Raw genomic sequence first — 21,941 nt, forward strand, 5'->3', positions numbered from 1 at the left:
CACAGCGGCGCATATCCCGAAAATGTCAAAATTCAGTCAAAAGTGCGATCCGCGGACCCTTAGTAAATAAGCCCCACTGCACCTATAGCCTGTACGTCATTCCATGGAGGCATTGCGGTGCTTTACTACTATCCGCACACCCTGAGTGGACTGACCTCCATGCTCTGTCATATTCCAAGTAAACGCAATGGAGGACACACTATTTTGTTTTCCAAATCTTTGTCTGATTGCTATGGAATCTGTTCATAAAGATAAAATGTGGTATTATATATTTGCATAAATATATATTCTGAGACATATCTTCACCCGGCACACTTCTGCGCTGTTCATACTGGTGATTGGATGTATAAAGAGCTGCTTCATATCATACAATACCCTCATCATCTGTACCAGTAACACACCCTTATATGAATATTTATGGAATTTAAGCATATTCTCACTGGCACTGCATAAATTGCAGGGTTTACAGAAAAATGTAATATTGGCGCTTTTTCCTCCTACTCCAGGCTCATATTGTAAGTGAGCGCTTCACAAGAGAGCCGGCTTGCCCGCCAAGCTCCCGGCTCCACATGTGCTTCTGCTTAGCACATCACAGCTGAAGCAAAAGGAAAAGCTTCACAGCTTCCAAACTTTACTTGGAAAGTAGATGGGAAAATTATGGAAAGTATCTGACAAAAATAGCAGGTGCTTATATAAAGCATCGTACTGGTGGACGACACTGATGCCTGCGCCCTTAATAATCCTAACAGACCAAGAATATTCATTTTATAGATGCCATAAAACAACCTATTTCCTCCACCCCCAGATACAGACTAAATATGAAAAATAACAGCAGATATCTTCTTGCCCTTCCATTACCAATCCCAATGAAGATTATGTACTAGGTCCTTAACTGGAAATGGATGATAACAGGGAACAATGGAGGGAATTCATTAAGTCTGGCGTTTAGAATGGCAACTTTAACATCCCCAAAGTTCCACCCTCCACCTGCCACTCTCCCTCCCCTGACCTGCCCATAGTGCGGATCATCGAAAGCCTAAAACAGGCGAGGTCAGGGAGATTCCTGCGGAGAAGCCATAATGAATCTCCCCCATAGTGTCCTATTTATAACAATATCAGACTTTCCATGTCCCCCTCATCAAATTCGAAATTTTTTTTTTTTAATGCTAAGATTCATGAAAGAGGCTTTCTACTACATACACACTTATCCTCCATCCACAGGATAGGCAACGTGCCTCATTAGGAAGGTGGGGGTCCATAATGAACGTGAGAATAGGGAATTACATAGGGAAAAGTGCTTTATACCAATGCATAACCAATACAGGCAGTCCCCAGGTTACGTACAAGATAGATTCCTTGGGTTTGTACCTATGTTGAATTTGTATGCAAGTCGGAACTGTATACTTTATTGTTGTAGCTCCAGACAAAAAAATTTTTTTTATCCCAGTGACAATTGGATTTTCAAAATTTTTTGCTATAATGGGATCCAGGATTATCAATAAAGCTTCATTGCAGACACTTTACAGCTGATCATTGCAGCCTGGGACTATAGTAAAGCATCCTGAGAGCTTCACCAGAGGTCACAGTGGTCAGAGGGGTCTGTCTATAACTAGGGGTCATCTTTAAGTCGGGTGTCCTTAAAGGAAACCTACCAGTTAGAATGGCAGGGGTAAGCTGTAAGTACCGAGCACCAGCTCAGGGTGAGCTGGTGCCGGTACTTACTTTCGTTAGTGTTATAAACCGCGGTATTGCGGTTTTAACACTTTTTAAACTTTAGAGCAGAAGAGGCTTCCTACATAGGAAATAGCGGAGATGTTGCGCGCGCACGGTCGCACGCAGCGCCGAAGCGTCTTCTGCTCTAAAGTTTAAAAAGTGTTAAAACCGCGATACCGCGGTTTATAACACTAATGAAAGTACAAATAAAAATGGGATTCACCTCCACTATGAATAGTAAAAGGTAACGAAAATAAAGCCGGCTCACCCAACCTTCAGACCGTCTTGGCCGTACTCTCACTGTGGCAATGTCCTGGTGCTCGGAAAAGGCGAACCATAGCCATGTAGCATAAGTGAAACAACGTGGAACGGATATTAACGGATATTAAAACAGAAATCAATGGCATTAGAGATTCACTACATAAGGAGGTACCTGAGTCAACATACACGCAACAAATATCTATTGTGGCTGAGAAAGTTAAAGCGATGGAAGATAACATTACCGCAATTAAAAGAAAGAAATTTGAGCGTGATGTCATCGATTACCAGAACGACGAGGTCTATGTCTGGAAACGACGAGAACAAGGTGCATATGCCAGTACGAGTACACCTAAATCCATTTTGAAAAAACGTAATAAAAGGGGCAACAAAAGATACTATAACTCCAGAGTCAGCTTTTCGGATACAGAGGACTCTAGAGATAGTGTCACGTCGAACCAGCTGTCTCTACAAGTGGAAGAAGAACGCACGGGGGCTAAGCGCAAAAATAAAGACTCTATGCATAAACCAAAACCAGGTGAAAACCAGAGACAATTGAATAAACCGTCAAAAAACGGGTTAGACGGGCAGGACGCAAACACAAAAGATCCAGGAGTGAAAACCCGGGCCAAGAAGAATACCTAATGGAACCTGTCATCAATCTCTCCAGCAGAATATTGTCCGATAATCAAATTAGAATATTAACGAAAGGTTTAAAATTTTCTCCTACAGTGGACTTTAATTTGTTTAATACACTTTTGGATGTCAATAAACTAGCTCGTAACATCACGGTGAAAAAACATTTTCATGGTGTAAATTCATCAGTCAGTTTTGAAGCAGAAGATGGGGAGAGTTCCATGTCCACTTCCAATAACCATAATGAATATATAGCAGATCTTATGAGAACAGATGTCATTATAGACAAATTTCAAGAACAAAACAGTTTATTAGCATTGCGGTTATTGGAGTGTGAACAAGGAGAGAACAATGATTGTGTCAATAATGAATTTTGTACTAAAAATAAGGATTTTTATCCTATTAACTCACGAGTGCCTGTTTTAGATCACTTCCAGGATATAGTTGAGAAAGAATTGGTAGCTCTACATAAAGAATTGCAGGATAATCGTTCACATTATACACGTCAGAATTTATCAAAGGGGGAAAGGGAGGCTCTAAAACAACTAAAGGAAGATCCAGACCTAATTATTAGGTCTGCAGACAAAGGGGGGGCTGTAGTAGTGATGGATGCCGCCCTCTATAAGATCCTCAATGAAAATATGTTAAAAGATAACAACACGTATAGAACTTTAGATTTCAACCCCACTAATAAAGTTCAAAAACAATTACTAAAAATACTGGAGGAAGGAGTTGCACTGGGTATCATCACACAGAGAGAAATGGACTATCTATATGTTACAGACCCCATCACTCCGGTCTTTCATTCACTCCCCAAAGTTCACAAGAACTTGTTTCCGCCACCTTTAAGACCTATAGTGGCGGGAATAGGGGGGGTGGGTGAGAGACTGGGTGAATGGCTGGACCATTTCCTCCAGCCTATTACCAGAGTCACCCCCTCTTTTATACGAGACACAAAACATTTGTTAAGAATCATGAAAAGTTTTGAATGGCAGGAGGATTTTAAATGGGCGTCCTGCGATGTAACTGCCTTATATTCTTCTATCCCGCACGAATTAGGTCTTTCCCTTTTGCGGAGGCACTTGGATAGGTATAGTACATATAGTACAACCTTAAAAGAATACTTAATTCTTACCACCGGATTTTTACTCCAAAACAACTTTTTCTTTTTTGATGGCACTTATTATTTGCAAGTGGAGGGGGCCCCAATGGGAGCGAAATTTTCCCCCTCCCTTGCTAACATTTTTATGTCGCAATGGGAGGAGACATACATTTTTTCACCCTCCAACCCGCACCGGGAGTCTGTAGTCTGGTTTGGTCGATATATAGACGACCTGGTGTGGGTGTGGAGGGGTACAGAATCTGTGTTCGCAGAATTTGTTAATTATCTTAATAATAATTCAATGAACCTCAAATTTACATTTATGTTTGGAGGGAACAAAATCCCGTTCCTGGACGTTACCCTAATTGGAGAACAAAATAGGGTCAGAGTTGTGCCCTATAGAAAAGAAATGTCTAGGAACACTACCCTGCTAGCGTCCTCATGCCATCCTCCCCATGTAACACGAAACATACCCTATGGAGAATTAATACGCCTCAGGAGAAATTGCTCCGACGATGTTGATTATGAGAAGGAGATGGAAAGTCTCAAAGGTAGACTTAATCAGAGAGGGTATTGCAATGTCACAGTAGAAAAAGCCATAAATAAAATACACAATTTGAAACAGGAGGATTTACTAACGGACAAATTGGAACAGAGAGGATTAAATGACAGTAATGTTGTAAGAGATAAAAAAAAGAGAGAGAGTAAGTCCCCTATCATCTTCTCCACAACATACAGCAAGCAATATAGGGACATAACCAGAATAGTTCAGAAATATGTCCCGATTTTACTACAGGATCCGACTCTTCATGATCTATTGAATGATGGTGTCAAATGTGTGGCCAAGAGAGCTCCCACGATAGGCAGTGTTCTCTCACCAAGTTTATTTAAAAGCCAAAAAATCAACACGACATGGTTAAGTACCAAGGGCTGCCATAAATGTGGACACACACTTTGTAAGGCCTGTAGACACATAACAAGTGACACCAACATAACTTCCTGCAGCACGGGCAAGAGCTACCCTATACAGTCATACCTTAATTGCAATACCAATAATGCCATTTATTCTATCAAATGTAATATGTGTAAGACACAATACATAGGACACACCACGGGTCCTCTAAAAACTAGGATCCGCAGACATCTGTCAGACATCACTAATGATTCAGTTGGTATCTCAGCAGCGTCGAGACACTTTAGAGAAATACATGGCAAATCTACCCGGCACTTTACATGGACGGGTTTTGAAAAGGTTACACTTCCAATTAGGGGTGGCAATATGAAGAGAAAATTATTAAACAGGGAGAGTTATTGGATTTTTGTTTTGGAGAGCAGGATACCACATGGTATGAATAAGAGACAGGACATCATACTGACATACTAAGAGTCATTTTAACCCTGTATTGTTTGAGTAAGAGACAGGACATCATACTGTCATATTAAGAGTCATTATAACCCTGTATTGTATTTTCTACTGCAGTATTTTGCATATTTCGCATATTTGATCTTATACTCCCTCTACTTTTTCTGTTGCTTTGTTAACAATTTGTTTACAATTTGTTTACATTTTGAGATTATATATGTATTGTATTTTCTACTGCAGTATTTTGCATATTTCGCATATTTGATCTTATACTCCCTCTACTCCTTCTGTTGCTTTGTTAACAATTTGTTTACAATTTGTTTACATTTTTGAGATTAAATATGTTAATATGGCTTAACTCGCTTTGGCAACCTAATGACAAAAGATCATCCTCAGTGTATTGGTGCATGCAATAGTAGACACAATATCTAGATGTTCAGTAAGAATGTATTTTTCTATTTCCCTAGTACATTGAATTTTATGTCTAGCTAGCATGTGTTTTTCCTGTATTAGACAGTGACAATTTTTATAGATGTTCCCTTTTTTTAAATTACTTACTCACCTATGAATTTTGATCCCGGGTAGTGCTTCCGATTACGCAGACCCGATATTAGTGGTTCGCAATTTATTGGAGGCACGGCCCGTTGTCTGATCTTTATACAATATTTTGGTTGTCCCGTTGCTAGGCTGCGTTCCCGGTCATATGGCTTAGACATGTGACCGTGGGGGCGACACCTTTCCGGTCATGTGGCTTGGTCATGTGACCGTAAGACGCGGCCCGGTCTCCGAGCAACCACACAGGAAGGAGGGCGTTTCCCCTCTCTCACTCATTTAACAGAGTACTATAAAGGTGAGCGTATTTCCATACAGCAGACAGGTTAAGATTAAGACGGGGAACCGTCGAAACGCGTCAACCGTTGTTGTCTCCTCATGTTGTTTGAATTTTATTCAATAAAGAAGAAGAATTTGGCATATTACCCCTGTGGAGTGTTTCGTTGTCGTGCCGGTTCCACGTTGTTTCACTAATGAAAGTAAGTACCGGCACCAGCTCACCCTGAGCTGGTGCTCGGTACTTACAGCTTACACCTGCCATTCTAAATGGTAGGTTTCCTTTAAGTAGGTGACCGCCTGTACTCAGTTTAGCCCCATATATAGAGTGTCTCTAGAGGCAAATTTTACAAAATTCATGTTTCCTTGGGAATGCTGAACAGTTGGAACCCCAGCAATCCAACACTTACCTATTACTATTCTGTGAACATTCAACAAGTAATATGCATAGCAAGACTGCGGTCAAGCCATTTTTACTTTTAAGGTATTAAAGCTTTGAAATGTACTTATCAGTCATATGATAAGTCAGTTTCTAGGATCCACTGCATGACAGCTACAGCAATCTATGAGGCTCCATATCGCAAGCAACCAGTTTGTCTCAGGGTAGCACATTTTTTTCAGCCAAAACTAGAAATGGATCCGATACAAAGATAACATATATTGCAATGTCAAAAAAAAAATCTTTTGTATTAATTATTGCGTTTATCTTTATGTACAGCATCAAAAACTGTATGTTTGAATTCAACTTGCATAATAGCTTAAAGTACACACATAGGTATAAAAGATACTTTTTCTTGCTTCATATAGTCACCACTAGAGAGAGTAAAAGAACTAGTTGCCTACTGGTTATATCCCTAAGTTCAATGCAGCATTTCCTGAGCTCCCTCTAGTGGTGACTGTAGGCATCCAGAAATCATCTTTTAGACCAGCTCTTTATTAGAAAATGTAGAAAATTACATGTGAAAAACATACAGGAAATCCCGGGGTTACATACAACATAGGTGTTTTAGGTTTGTTCCTAATTGAATTTGTATGCAAGTCGGATATAATTTTAACTCCAGACAACATTTTTTTGTTCCTGGTCACAGTAGCCAGAGACATCTGTCTGTAAGTCAGGTGTCCTTAAGTCGGAGACTGCTTGTATCAGGTTTTTTTTTTTTAATTATATTATAATATTATATTATATTATATTCAAAGGCAGGCATTGACTTTAAAAAGACTAAAGAATCATTAAATCCCACTTATCTTTTCAGTTCACAGCTACATTACTCAGGTATTTGTTAATAATTACATTAGGATGACAGATCTATTTTCCAAAGGATCCCAGCAGAACCCAGCGGCAGTATGAACTAAGCCACGCTTCATGTTTTTTTATAGTCGGATTTATTTTCCATCCCTCAGAAGCTAAAATGTTATTACAGTGACCAGTAGAATTTTATAACACAAAATCACGACCACTTGTCACAACACAGAAACTATACCAGACATATTAAATATTCCTTGCCCGGGTACTTCTAAAACATTCCTTTACATACACTATATTTAACGTGCAGATGTCAGACAGATGTAGCAGAGCTGAAAGTGTCATTTATCTCTCTGGGGCAGAAATACTTGTGTATTGCATTAGCAATCAGGTTACATAATGAGACTGGCCTGTGGTTATGGATGGTGGCAGAAAGGAGGCAAATGTAGAGAAAAGAACAATGTTTTTAACATTAGACTCTATAGGACCTGCAACTTATACATCTTTACATTTTGTTTATAAATACATACCCGTAGGATAGATTGCAAATATCTATCTTCTACTTCTATCCACTGTGTTAGACTTGTATGTACTGATAAAGGGGACTGTCACATAAACATATGGCCTGACATATATATTGACTGTATATACAACTTGTCCATATATATATATATATATATATATATATATATATATATATATATATATATATACTGTATATATATATATATACACACACATATAGATAATGTCACACCTGTACAGGGAGTTCCATCAGGAAATGTAAACAGAGCCTAAGTAGCTACAAAGTATGATTCTCAATATAATAAATCTATCTATACAGCGATGTAGCAGAGCTGAGTTTTCTCATTCAGCAAGACTTCCCATATGGTGAATTATCTGTGGCTTACAGGTGACCTACTCATGGTGCATTGAACAGCTCTGCTACATCTGTACACATACATAACCCAATGTTAAACAAACAATATTCAATTCCCAGGTTTACATAGAAATTCGCAAAAAACTTGCATTAAAAAGTAAACGTTCTTTACCTTAAAGAAGCTCAGTCTGTCTCCCGGCCGACACACGTCCATGGTCATCCGGAAAGGCTTGCGCTGGACGGCCTCTGTGTTTTCCCAGCTCTTCTGAGAGGAAAGACATGTTAATGGTTAGGGCAGTCTGTAGGAAATTCCTCTACAAGCCACAAATTCATTCACAACATGCAATGTGCCAAGATGTTTTCCGTCAACAGTGTCCGACCATTCCTTCACCAGCTCGGCTTCTCAGTCCGTGTTTATAAGGCAGAGAAGAACATATAGAAGATCCCGTAACTGGGAGTGAAGTAGTCCCTGACTGGAGTGGGAAGTCTCTGGTCTCTGTTTATTTTCCCAGTCATTTTGTCTTTCCCTTCATAAGAAACATAAAGTGCAATTCCCAGGGCTCATTACATGGATCAAAGCCGATTCCAGTAAGGAGATTAGGGGCAGCATGGGGAAACAAGGGGTTAATGCACACTATATGGCCGCATTTCACAATAACACATATGTCCATACTGCTACTGAGAGCAAAGTCCGGGAGTTAACTATTAATGGTTATAGCACTTACTGAGGAGATTGTATACCAGGAGTGTGACCTACTGTATCTGTGCTGGGATTGTGGATGACAAAGCAAGATAATGGGGCACATTTACTAAGGGTCCGTACACCGCATTTTCCGACTATTTCTGATTTGCGGCACACTTAACAGGGATTTTTGGCGCATACCATCGGATTTTGGCACAATCGCGCCGACTTTCATTTCACACAAATCGGGGGGCATGGCCATCGGACAATCCAGCTGATTCGGACTAAGCGTGGGATTTAAAATTCAAATTGTGTCGTAAGACATGCACTCACATAAACCGGGAAGAAGAAGGTGAACTCCGGCGGACCTTAGCGGCGAGCGACACATGCAGGATATCGCGTGCATGAACTTAGTGAATCGCACCAGACTTCGTCCCCATCGGACAACGCACGTCGGGGATCGCGACATGACCAGGTTTAAATGTGCCCCAATGTACCGCACATACACAAAGCAGTCACTAGACTCAGGCTTCAGAGACTATACTGTAAACATAAACTGCCCCCTGCAGAGTTTTTACAGGTTTTCCAAGTTTTCAGACACTTATATGATTTGTAAAGCAAAAGGGCCATGACCTTTGAAAATTCAGCAAGGATGAGCAGGCGGGGTTGGGGGGATACACCAAAAATGATGGTAGTTCCACAGAACTTTTACACGGTTTTCAGTTATAAACTAAGTCATCTAATAGTTGCCGCAAATTATGTCTACTGTATATCACATCATGTATCAGATTTATCATTCAACATCAGACACTTAGAGGGGTTGTTAACTATTTTACACAGGGCTAGGGGCGGGGGGAGTAAAAATAATAAAAAGCATATACTCACCTCCTCGTGGGCTCCCATTCTCCCATGGCACCGTCCATCACTACCGGGCTCCTGTCCTGATCACTACCACGGGCCGGCATGAGTTTCAAGCAGTAGCAGGCCACCAGGCTCTTTATACAGAGGCCCATCAATAACGCTGGAGGAAGTGAGTATATGCCCCCCAGTCTTATATAAAAACGTTTAAGTCCTGGACAACCCCTTTAAATAAATCTGGTGTTTACAACACTTTTGATCATTCTTTTCTAGTGTCCTTGAAACTGAGAAACTACTTTGGAGTTTGCACATGTATTTATAAAGTGTCTGCACCAGTTTTGTGTCGTGGCTGCACTGTGTCCGAAAAGACAGAAAAAATGTGTAACTAAATAGGCGTGTTTGCGCGACATTTAGGTAAAGGTGCACCAAACAAAAGATGGTGCACACTTCTCGAGCAGTGCAGGGTGCGCCAGTATTCAATAATCTGGCGCACCCTGCACATTCGTGACCCATACTATTGATAAATCTAGGCCATTGTTTTACTTTGAGTCACTTTTTACGACTGCGCCTCAATGTCCTCAAATTCAAGAAGAGAGTCTTAGGTGGCATTTACATCGCAAATTCCATATACACCCAGCGAATATGCCAGGAAAGCTCCATAAATATACAGTATATGGTGAGTGCATCCACAGATATATTGAGAGACAGAGATCCTTTTTTGCATTCAACTGCACAGTATGGGACTTATTTACTAAGGATCTGCGGACGCACTGTTGTCGGATTTTCCGTCGTTTTCGGGATTTGCACCGATGTGACAGGTATTTAACTGGGGATTTTGTCTCGCACGATCAGATTTTGGCGCAGCTGCGCTGGCTTTCATGCGGCAGCGATCGGGGGGTTGGCCGTCGGACAATCCGACTGGTTCAGACTGAGCGCTTACATGCACAAAGAAGAAGGTGAACTCTGTCGGACTTGAGCGGGGAAGCGACACATGCAGGATCTTAGTAAATCGCAACAGAGTGCATTTCAGACGGACAATGCACTTTCGGTGAACGTGTCAGGATGTGTAACTAAATGTGCCCCTATATGTTATATGCTGAGGAAAGCAAAGGATGGAAAGACGTGGTAAGCTATCTTTTTCCATTCGGCACCCTCCTGCTGAGCGATAAATGTACTGGGGAATGGATGTACTATATTGCCTCCACTGAGTCATTGAAGTGTCTAAAACTAATAAATGTGCTATTTTGTAGACTTTTATTAAGTGCAAATTATGACAGAATTCTGACCCATTCATAATTTTTTTTGCAAAAGCATAAAAAATTTTTTATGAACGAAACCTTGAGCTTCCCCAAGTCGGTACTGTATATAAATGTCGATAGATTGTTATAGAGGTATAAGAGTTTGCTCAAGGATGAAAGACTGAAAAACAAAGAGCTCATACTGCATGTTCTAGTACGTGACCCACATCTACATCTGTCCTGCCTTAGATCGTCTCCAATACTCTCCAGTAGAGGACTAACAGTTGACCTCTTTATTACGCTGGATTCCAGCGGTGGCCAGAACCTGCCCTTTGTACATAAGACAATGCAACCCGCCAAGACCTCAGCTGTCCCTTTGTACAGTATAAAGCGCCCTTTAATGTAAACTTCAGGCCGGTCTTTGTTTGACTCTGCAGAATGTGAAGAATTCCCCCCTGCGAAGTCGCTGTGATCCGGTTAGGATCTCATTTTTAAGTCTTTTGTTTTCTCCGCAGGACACCCAGCACCTGCATAAAGCTGACATGAAAAGTGAACATGGCTACCTGAGATGAACACCTCCTACAACGTGGAGAGGACGGATTAGCACACATTACGAGCCTACACAGAAACTCATTTTGGAAGGAAGCCAAGTTATTTGGTTAGAGCGGAGTCATATGTTCTTATCCGTGTAGTTATGTAATCAACTCGAAAATTCCAACCAAAATATTAATCTTATAGAAAGTGCAAGCTCCAGTGAAGTGTAACATGACCCTGCTCTGCTCAGGGTAACTCTTCTACTCTTACTGACAAGTAAGAACAATAGAAAGATGTATATGAGCCAAGAGAGACAAGAGACATAAGGTAAAAGTAATAATAACACACTAACCCAGCAGCTGAGGCTAAAGCTGGCCATACACATAAAACTTAGAGGCCAAACCATCAGGCGTAACTACAGGGATAGCAGCCATGGCAGCTGCTATGGGGCATGCAGTGATAGGGGGCCCGGCACATGATCTGCCACACTAAAGAATGGAGAATGTGAACAACTCAGTACAAACCTTTGCCGGCAGCTCAAGATAAAAATGTTGGGAGAACAGATAGTAGGGCTAGGAATCACTACCTGCTGTCTACTTCCCCAATGTGGTCAGCAGCTACTGGGCTGCACGAGGTCAAATCTGTGGCCGCTGACGCCCCCTTAGCAAAAGACTGCCCAACAGTGAGTATATCCATGTGTGTAGGAGTGTATAAATGTGTGAGTATCTGCTGTATGAGTGTATATATACATGCTGTATGAATGTGTGTATATGCTGAATGTTTGAATATGCTATGTGTGCACATGGTGTGCATATATTGTATATATGCTCTACAGTACATGTGTGTTAATGCTATATGTGTGTATGTTGTGCAAATATTGTGTGCATGTGCATATATGTTATATGCAGGATGTGTGTATATGGTGCGTTTATAATGTATTTAAATGTGTGTATATACTGTATATAATGCATACATACTATATGGGGGAAATTTATTAAACGTCCGTGTATGATGCAAGCCACAGCCCTGAAAGACATGCATTTCATTGTGCTACCTTTTAGGAATTTGTGGCAGTGTCAGATAACTTGCTTCTGTGCCAGGAAATGCCCCATTAAATGGTGATCCAAGTCTAACCCTGTAAAAAAATATGGTAAAATACCCTTATCATTTCACAAAAATAGGAAATCTAAAAAGGAATCTAAAAGCTGGTCTTGTTCTCATCTCACAGAATATTAGTCATTGTCACTGAGGAAATGACTAACTCTGAGTAACTGTTATCTACACAGAAAATTAATAGATACATTGACAAATTTCATGACTTAATATTTGGGGCTAATATTGCACGACTGAGAATATCAAGTTCAGTTAAGAATGGGTCCAAGCTTTTTATCGGCAATGTATAATGAAAGGATTCCCAGACAAACACCTCTAATTACAGCATCCTATAGTATGTGATGGTAAATGCCATCTGTAACCAATGTTAAAATGCAAGACGATGGGTGCTGGTAACTTATCGAATGCGTTTCAATGAAAATATAGGTCATCAATATCTATTACCCCAGGCACCATTTGTGACTGCACCCTCAAGATGTTTCCTACTGTGTATTAGATCGTATAGAAAGATGTGACCACACCTTCAGACTCCCTCAATGATGCGTCTCAGTGCAGCTTCACGGACCTTGCCCACGTTTTGTCTGTCCCTGTCACCTAAAACTTTCAGCAAATTAATGTTATTGTTTGTACAATAAATATTTTCCCAATATACTTTCTGTATTAATTCCTCACGGTTTTCTAGATCTCTGCTTGCTGTCCTTCTACAGGAAACTTCATAGTTTATTTTGTGTGGATATACCCCAATACCCCAAAACAAAAGCCCAAAACCCATACCCTTAATTTATGTAGCTATATATATATATGCAAGAAATAATAAAGATAAAGTAATAAAAAATCAAACCTTACTCAAATTTCATACAAAATAGATGACCTAGGAAGATCCATCAGCGTTGTTTGTAATAACCTCTAAATGAAAGGTCCTCCTTGCACCCACCGGAGAGAGAGACCCTAGCTTATAAATACAACGAGCCTCTCGTCAAAGAAGCTCCGAAACAACATTTCCCTCCAGGTGAGCGGCTCGTAATAACCCAGAGCTCTGATTCATTTCTGATACTAAGGAGTACTGCACCTTGTGACCATGGTCAGATTTCGGGCCACTGGTAGTAAACATAGAAGCTTTCTATAGAATAGCAGCAAGCAGAGATCTAGAAAACCATGAGGAATTAGTACAAAAAGTATATTGGAAAAATGCTTCATTTTTCATTGTGCAAAAAAACATTAATTTACTGAAATGAGAGTTTCCCTTTAAGGTATAAAACCAAGTGGTCTACTCTCACTAAAGGAGTTACTTCCTTGGGGTTCCTGGGGTTGGACCCTTACTCATCTAATATCGATGACTGATCCTAAAGATAGGTCATCAATATATATTAGGTTACATTCACACTAATGTGTGCCAGCCATACCGTAGCACGTAGTACGGTAGACGTATATACGCCCCCCCAAAGGCAGTGTAAATGTAGTATAACTCAGAGGTCTCGTTTAAGATATAACTCCCACCGTTCCTAAAAATATAAACATTTTTGAATTCCTTGGAAACTTGCATAATTATTTACTCATTTCCTTTTCAGATTATGAGTCAGGCCTGGCTATAGTAGTGACAAGTTATATTACCAAAAATTGCAAACCCCCATGTATTTCAGTCTATGGGTATCAACTCAACGGGGCACATTTACTTACATGTCCATGTTGCGATCTCCGAACCGGAATGTCCGACAAGCATGCATTGCGCCGCGATTCACGTAGATCGTGCACCCAATATCCTGCATGTGTCGCTCCCCACTCAGGTCAGCCGGAGTTCACCACCTTCTTCCCGGTGTATGTAACAGCATTTCTTGCAACACAATTTTAAAGTTAAATACCGCGCTTAGTCCGAATCTGTCGGATTGTCCCACGCCCCCCCCCGATTTGTGTCTCATGAAAGTCGAAAATCCGATCGCATGCAACACAATCCCCTGCTAAATGTGGTGCAACTCAGAAAACGTCGGAATATCCGACGAATGTGTGGTCCACTGACCCTTAGTAATGGAGCCCTAATATCTCCATATCAGGGCCTTATCGGCCTTATGGTCGACTTCAAAGGGTGAATGGTAATTGTAATGTTTTCCTCTAAACCATTCATCAATTCTTCTTTTCCTCAACAATTTACAACCCACCAACTTTCCCACCACAGGCAGCAACAACAGTAGTGTGGGAGAGGGGGGTTAGCTGGGTGTAAGGAGGGCACACGAGTATGATGTCCTAGGGCAGCGGTGGCGAACCTATGGCACGCGTGCCAGAGAGGGCACGCAGAGCCCTCTCTGCAGGCACGCGTACCATCTCCCCGGTCTCATCAAAGTCGGAGCTCCAGCAGCCTGAAGCTGATCGGCTCTGCTCTCACTAGTGATGCCTTAGTGAGACAAGAGCAGCCGATCAGTGTCAGTGCCCGCCCCTCCTCCTCTTCAGCCCGGGAAACAGTGAGAAGAGAATGGAGTGAGGCAGCTCACAGAACAGAGCTGACAGCAGCAGAGCAGAGCAGTGATACGAGGTCAGGAGCTGCTGGGGCTGCTCACACACATGTGCACACTTACAGAGGTCCTGGCAGGTGACACTAAACCAACTATACATACTTGTGGTTATTTGTCTTATTGTTAGGTGGTATTGTGGCACCATTGGGCTAAATTTGTGTGTTGGCACCTCGTGATAGAAACGTTGGCTTTGGTTTGCAGTTTGGGCACTCGGTCTCTCAAAGGTTCGCTATCACTGTCCTAGGGCCACTGTGAGGCCCTCAGCAGGAGCTCCAGAGTTGATCTGACCATGGCTGTTTTGGCACTGCACGGAAGAGCTGCATCAGGTTTATACATGGTGCAGACCTTGTGGACATCATAAAATGAGGTGGGAGGTCAGATACAACCCGCATGCCATGTGTGGTCTACAACTATTCTGCAGTGAATTTCCAGACCCTTGTGGAGAGTCAGATAGATATGTAAGAAGGAGCACATCAAGGTTTTCAGTGTCATTGGTAGTGAAAGTCATCAATGATCTGAGGAGACATTTTATAATCTCCCTATTCTGTGTACTTTTGGCAGGAATTTGAAGGGTTAGAAGATTATGTCATCGTAATCACTATGGAAAGAAAAATGACTGGAGCTCATTTTCTTTCTGCCGGATGCTGAAAATTCAACACGATAATTACATCAAATAACATTTTGAGGAGAAAAAACAAAAATATGAAAATCTCTATATATCCCTAATTGTGAGAGGGTTAACAAGGTTTCCAGCGAAACACCACATCCCTCGCTCCTACAACCTACTTCCTGAAGACTAGACATTTTCTCATCCAATACATAAAGTTCTAAGGGCACCGATGAAAGACGATTACAGAATCCTATTACCTCAGGCAATGGCCACAAATTCTAAAATGAGAAATCCTGCTGGCCATAGATGTCGCAAAGAACATTAATGCATGAATGCAATCATCTGAATTAAGTAGATGAAACTATATACTCTAGGGGAAATCTCTGCGCCAAACATAACTCATTGCATTAGAGGACGGCAAGTTAAATACATTAAAGTTTCTCTACTAAAAGTAAAGACTGAGATTTGCTCAAAAGAATAAATCCAACAATTCTCCTTAAAGGGAACCTACCACCACAAATCTACCTATAAAGGTAGATCGGGTGGTAGGTGGATCAATAGGATGTGAGGATAGCCCTTTTAAGGGCTAATCCTCACGTCCCCGCACTTTTTTGATAACTTTTATTCTCGTAATATGTAAATTTTATAAAGAGGCGACTGGGGCGTGGAGTAGCCGGAGCTGAGGTTACACAGCGTAACTACTCCACGCCCCAGTAGTCTCCTTGTTCCTCCTACCCAAAATCTTCAGCCCTCGTCCGACGAACCCGCCTGTGCGGTCACTGCTCCAAAGCCATAGCTGTACAGACGCGGGCCTGCTGTTCTGGGCATGCGTGTCCTTTTAATCCACCTACCATCTGATCTACCTTTATAGGTAGATTCGTGGCGGTAGGTTCCCTTTAAATTTCTCGTTTCATTAGATGATAAATTTCCCATATTACAATTAATACTGAGGAATATATAAAGAATTCTTCACTGTGTGTACCAGCTCAGCCATGTAAGACAACTGGCTGCAGAAGGAACATCTCCCCTCCACCCTGCCTGCATAAAGACAACACGCAATATAGAACCACCTATATCAACTCCTAATCAATTGTTTCTGCTGATCTTGGACATGACAGTAAAAATTCAAACTGGTATATTGGGTGCCAGAAAACAATTCGAACTGGATTCCTGCTGGAATCAGTAGAGCAGCACCAATTAACGTTGATGTAGATCAGTAAAAAGTCCCTTTTAAAGGTAATCAGGTGGTTCCTGTATTATATACTGCTCCTGGCACGTGCAACATGAGCTTTCCAATGTTGTTCTTCACCATGCTTTCTGTTGCAAAAAAGACAAGGTATAAGCTAGTGATGCAACTATCATACTCAATGACAAAAGATTTCAGTCCGAGGGTGTATTAACTCTTATACAAGTGTCATAGATGCTTGTGCAGGCTGTTTTACTCCTTGAAAGTAGTTGAAGGAGCTTGAGCCTTTTCCTCTGTTTCTTCCATGTGAACAGAACTGCACAGTGACTGCATGAATAAGCTGCAAGTGGAGAGCTGTGTGATCAGTGGGAGGCTGAATTCGGCTGCCAGCTCTTCATCCCCTCTCTTCCCCTTGCAGTGACTAGTCAGGAGGCTGGTCCTGAAACCCGGGATAAGGTGTTGGGAGCTACAGGAGCCTTCTATCCGGCTGCTCTTCATCTCTTCTCTGGGTTCCCTAACAGTAGCTATATATCATCTTTTAAAGGCTATTCCTGAAGCCCAGGGCAGATCTACATGTGTAATGTAAACTTCATAAAAAAAAACACCATAGAAAATCTTTTGGATAATCTTAATTGGAAAAGATTTATTAAGACTGGAACATCATGTGCACAGATTTCAACATGTCTCCATGTTGTTTTTTGGGCTCATGCACACATCTATGGTTTCCAAGACCCTGTTTGGGAGGTGACATCCCAAGATGCAATACTCAGAGCAGGTCCTATTACTGCTGAGGTTTGTGACTTGGGCAGCTTCTTCACCTATCACTCGATGAAACATGGGGTGCAAACAAGTGACCTAAGCCTCTTGTTTTCAGCCCAAATATATGCAGTAGGCCAAACTAAAGGTCTACATCATATCTGCTTCAGTGTAGTTTTCATCTATAACCTACGCCAGTATTGTGGTGCAGGTTATAGTACATTTGGCTGCTTGTGCCCCACCCTGCCATGCTCAGTTTGTTTCGAAACATGATAAATCAGGGAGTTCATAAAATTCTTTGCTGCAATTTTTAAAAAAAACATTTTTATGTGTCTCATCCATGTAAAACAAGATAAAATGTGTACAGCAATGTGCCAGATGTTGCAGGTTTAGAATTCACAGCTTGTTACTTACTGGGGCTCATTTACTAAGGGTCGCACTGCACTTTTGTCAGATTGTTCATGTTCTCCAAGTCTAAAACGGCTTGCACAGGTATTTAAGAAGTGTGTGCGCTGGGATTGTGTCCCTTTTGTGGCGCAGCTGAGCTGGCTTCTATGCAACGTAAATAAGGAGTCGTGCTGTCAGACAGTCCGACTGATTCCGCTTGAGTGCCCTACCGTAAAGATGCACCACAAAAAAGATGGTGAACTCTGTTGGACCTTTGCGGGGAAGCGACACATTCATGATTTCAGATGCACGATCGCCGCAAGCTGCATTATAGCTGGACAATGCACTTTCAGTGAGCTCGAGTGACCTGGTAAGTAAATGTGCCTCATTGTCTCAAATTGCCTATACCCAATGCAAAGCCGAAATTCTGCCCCCATTACAGCTAAATTTCATCTGAACCCTTCAAAAATGGCTGATTTCACAATAACATTATTAAAGTTATGGTTATCTCCATTAAATGCAAAGTTCCCTTAATTTGCCATTTCATGCATGGGAGAAGGTTCTCGCCATATGTTTCCCTGTATAAAATAGCGACCTACATGTTACTTATTTGCTTTACTGGAAATTTCGTAGTCCTCCTCAGCTAAGAATACTCCTTAGAAATACTTAGTGGAGTATTTTTTTACTCTGCAAGAAGACATTTAGTGCAATCTTTTCTTTTAGTCCAGATGGGCATCAATGTGATGTCAGGCCCTGAAAGATGATTCCGTCACATCTCACAGGATGAGCCATAATATTAAAAAATCACCCCAGAGTCATATGCAAATTTTTTGCTTGAGATGACACACAGCACTGACCTTTGCACTTTTACTATTGCGCCCTGCTGAAATAAGCGTAGACAATTCTGCTCTCTAAGGACATTAGATTATCCAGGCACTGTGATTAAATAGTTTCGCCATTAGACCGATTTTCAGGTACCTTTATCCCTTAGCCCTCAGTAAACAAAAAGATGATTTATACAAACTGCCAAAATAAGAAAGAAAAGCAGAGAAATAAGAAAGACACAGGAACAGATTTCATGAATAAAGCATACCGTATATACTCGTGTATAAGCCGAGTTTTTCAGCACAAAAAACATGCTGAAAAACGTCCCCTCGGCTTATACACAAGTCAATGCTACTTAAAAAAATAATAAACTTATATACTCACCCTCCGGTGGCCCCGATGTGCAGCGCTGCTCCCCCGATGTCCGCGCGGCTCCTCTTCTTGCTTCCGCGCCATCTTCTTTCTTCTACTGGGCGCCACCATGTTCTTGCCCGCCGCCATGAAGCGCCTAGTATGACGTCAGCAGCGGCGCGTCATACTATGCGCCTACTGCCCGGGGCAGAACAATGGCGGAGCCCAGCAGAAGAAAGAAGACGGCGCGGGAGCAAGAAGAGGAGCTGCGCGGACATCGGGGGAGCAGCGCTGCACATCGGGGCCACCGGAGGGTGAGTATATTAGTTTATTCTTTTAATGCTATGCAGGCTGTATACTACTGGGGGCAGGCTGTATATTACTGGGGGCAGGCTGGCTGTATACTACTGGGGGCAGGCTGTATATTACTGGGGGCAGGCTGGCTGTATACTACTGGGGGCAGGCTGTATACTACTGGGGGCAGGCTGGGCTGGCTGTATAATACTGGGGGCAAGCTGTATACTACTGGGGGCAGGCTGTATACTACTGGGGGTAGGCTGTATACTACTGGGGGCAAGATGGGCTGGCTGTATACTACTGGGGGCAAGCTGGGCTGGCTGTATACTACTGGGGGCAAGCTGGGCAGGCTGTATACTACAGGGGGCAAGCTGGGCAGTGCTGTATACTACTGGGGGCAGGCTGTATACTACAGGGGTCAGGCTGGGCTGGCTGTATACTACTGGGGGCAAGCTGGGCTGGCTGTATACTACTGGGGGCAAGCTGGGCTGGCTGTATACTACTGGGGGCAAGCTGGGCAGGCTGTATACTACAGGGGGCAAGCTGGGCAGTGCTGTATACTACAGGGGGCAGGCTGCATACTACAGGGGTCAGACTGGGCTGGCTGTATACTACTGGGGGCAAGCTGGGCTGGCTGTATACTACTGGGGGCAAGCTAGGCTGGTTGTATACTACAGGGGGTAGGCTGTATACTACAGGGGCTGGCTGGCTATATACTGGGGGGGTCTGTGACCAATGCATTTTCCACCCTCGGCTTATACTCGAGTCAATAGGTTTTCCCAGTTTTTGGTGTTAAAATTAGGGTTCTCGGCTTATACTCGGGTCGGCTTATACTCGAGTATATACGGTATTACAAAGCGACTATTATTCTTTTGCACTATTCATTTATGCAATTTTGTTAAAAATTTAGCTACACTTTTACACGCAATATTTTGCGCCACAAAAGAAAATCATATTCCAGGTACACTACCAGTATCAATTTATCAAGATCAGTCCCTGTCACCAAAATATACTAAAAAGCATGGGAGCGATGAGGAGCTGTAGAAGTAGAAGTCGGGTCTGGGATGATTCCGGATGTAAGGGGTTGCACTGTTTCCTTGTGGGTACAGCTGCACTAACACAAAGCTGCGCTTCAGCTGCCGCGCTTATCAAATGCTGGCACCAACTCAGCTTTTTAATGTTTTTAACTTGGAGGCTTTAGAAAATAAGTTAATAAAAAAAAAAAGTTCTTCAAAGCACCTCTGTGTTCAATTTTCTCCAAGTCTCCATACAAAGTGGTGGTGCCTGCCAAGGAGAAGCCGCGGTAAAGAGTGAATATTAACACATTGGAGAGAGCACACGGGTAATTTTACTAGCTATAAACATCAAGAATATGGATTATATATACAATGTGGCTCTTAGATGTGGCTACCAATCTGGGGGGTATTTATAAGGGGTGTATAGTGTTACACCTGCCCCTGAGGGAGCTCAGCCACTTCAGTAACAGAACAACACCTGTACAATAATATACTAATATATTAATCATATAATAAAATAATAATGTCTGAACTAAAAATGTCTTGACTTCTGTGTCCTATAACACTACAAGAAAAACTCCCATGACAGATATCTGGTAGAAGGAATCACTGAATAGTACCACCCATGTCATGTAAGGACTAGGTATGGAAAGATCTACCATTAAATGTTATTTCTATGAACTATGAATGTTACTTGGAAGCTCCCATTAATGTGATGGCTTACATATGTTTATTTATTTTGCTCCAGTAATTCACTAATAAAATATTGTACTGATAAGATTTTATGTAAATGAAGCATGACTCCTTTGGAGGTGTTACTAGAGCCCCCCCCGAACTTTGGCTTCTCTGGCTATCACAAGCCCCCTGAAGCACTTGTGACCACCTCCCTGCTCCTTTGGCAGCTCCCCCTGCTGGTCAGAACATCGATCTCCTGCTGGAGCATGCTCGATCAGAGCAATAACCGGTTGCTATTATTCCCCTGCTGGACAGAACATTAATCTGTGCTTTGTTCATAACCTGATGAAGAGAGCGGTACTCCCTTGAAACGCATGGTTACTACATATTTTTAACGATGAATAAAATGATTGAAAAGATGATCATCTAAAGCCTTCTTTTTGAGGCAGTGCAGTGGATATGACCATTTTCTTCTCTTTTAAAATTTGACATACAAATCATATTCAACCGGAGGGAGATTGATGCAGCAGCCCAGGGTCGGCTCCAGGTTACAGTAGGCCCCTGGGCGACAGAGCCTCAATAGGCCCTTTGAACTTGTGGCGGCATTAAAAATTCAGAAACTAAAACAGTCTCCTGTTCCCTATTTTATCTTACCAAACAGCATTTACATGATTATTTTATATAAGCTCCACTCACCCGGATGGATTCCTTATGTACAGCCTTATATGGGCCCCCCAGCAGCTCTGGGCCCCAGCACTTGCCCATGTATGCCCAGTGCTGGCGTCAGCCCTGCAGCAGCCTAAAATATACTGATGTCAAACGCACAAAGCAATTTTTTGATATACCACACAAGTTGTGCCTATGCCTTTGAAGCACCAAGCCCCTT

General features: G+C 42.0%; 1 protein-coding gene across 3 annotated transcripts in view; it reads right to left on the reverse strand.

Moving 5' to 3' along the window:
* The window catches only part of RIN2 (Ras and Rab interactor 2), a 133,276-nt gene that overhangs the window by 84,851 nt on the left and 26,484 nt on the right, over positions 1–21,941 (reverse strand). The window contains exon 2 of one of the 3 annotated variants that reach the window (XM_072140633.1): positions 8,196–8,285. In XM_072140633.1, coding sequence (XP_071996734.1) covers positions 8,196–8,285 — 90 coding nt within the window. Of the gene's footprint in view, positions 1–5,634; positions 5,788–8,195; positions 8,289–21,941 lie in introns of those variants that run through there. The other 2 variants (XM_072140632.1, XM_072140634.1) reach the window with 2 other exon arrangements.

The sequence above is a fragment of the Engystomops pustulosus genome, chromosome 3, assembly GCF_040894005.1.
Source record: "Engystomops pustulosus chromosome 3, aEngPut4.maternal, whole genome shotgun sequence".
Classification (NCBI taxonomy): Eukaryota; Metazoa; Chordata; class Amphibia; order Anura; family Leptodactylidae; genus Engystomops; species Engystomops pustulosus.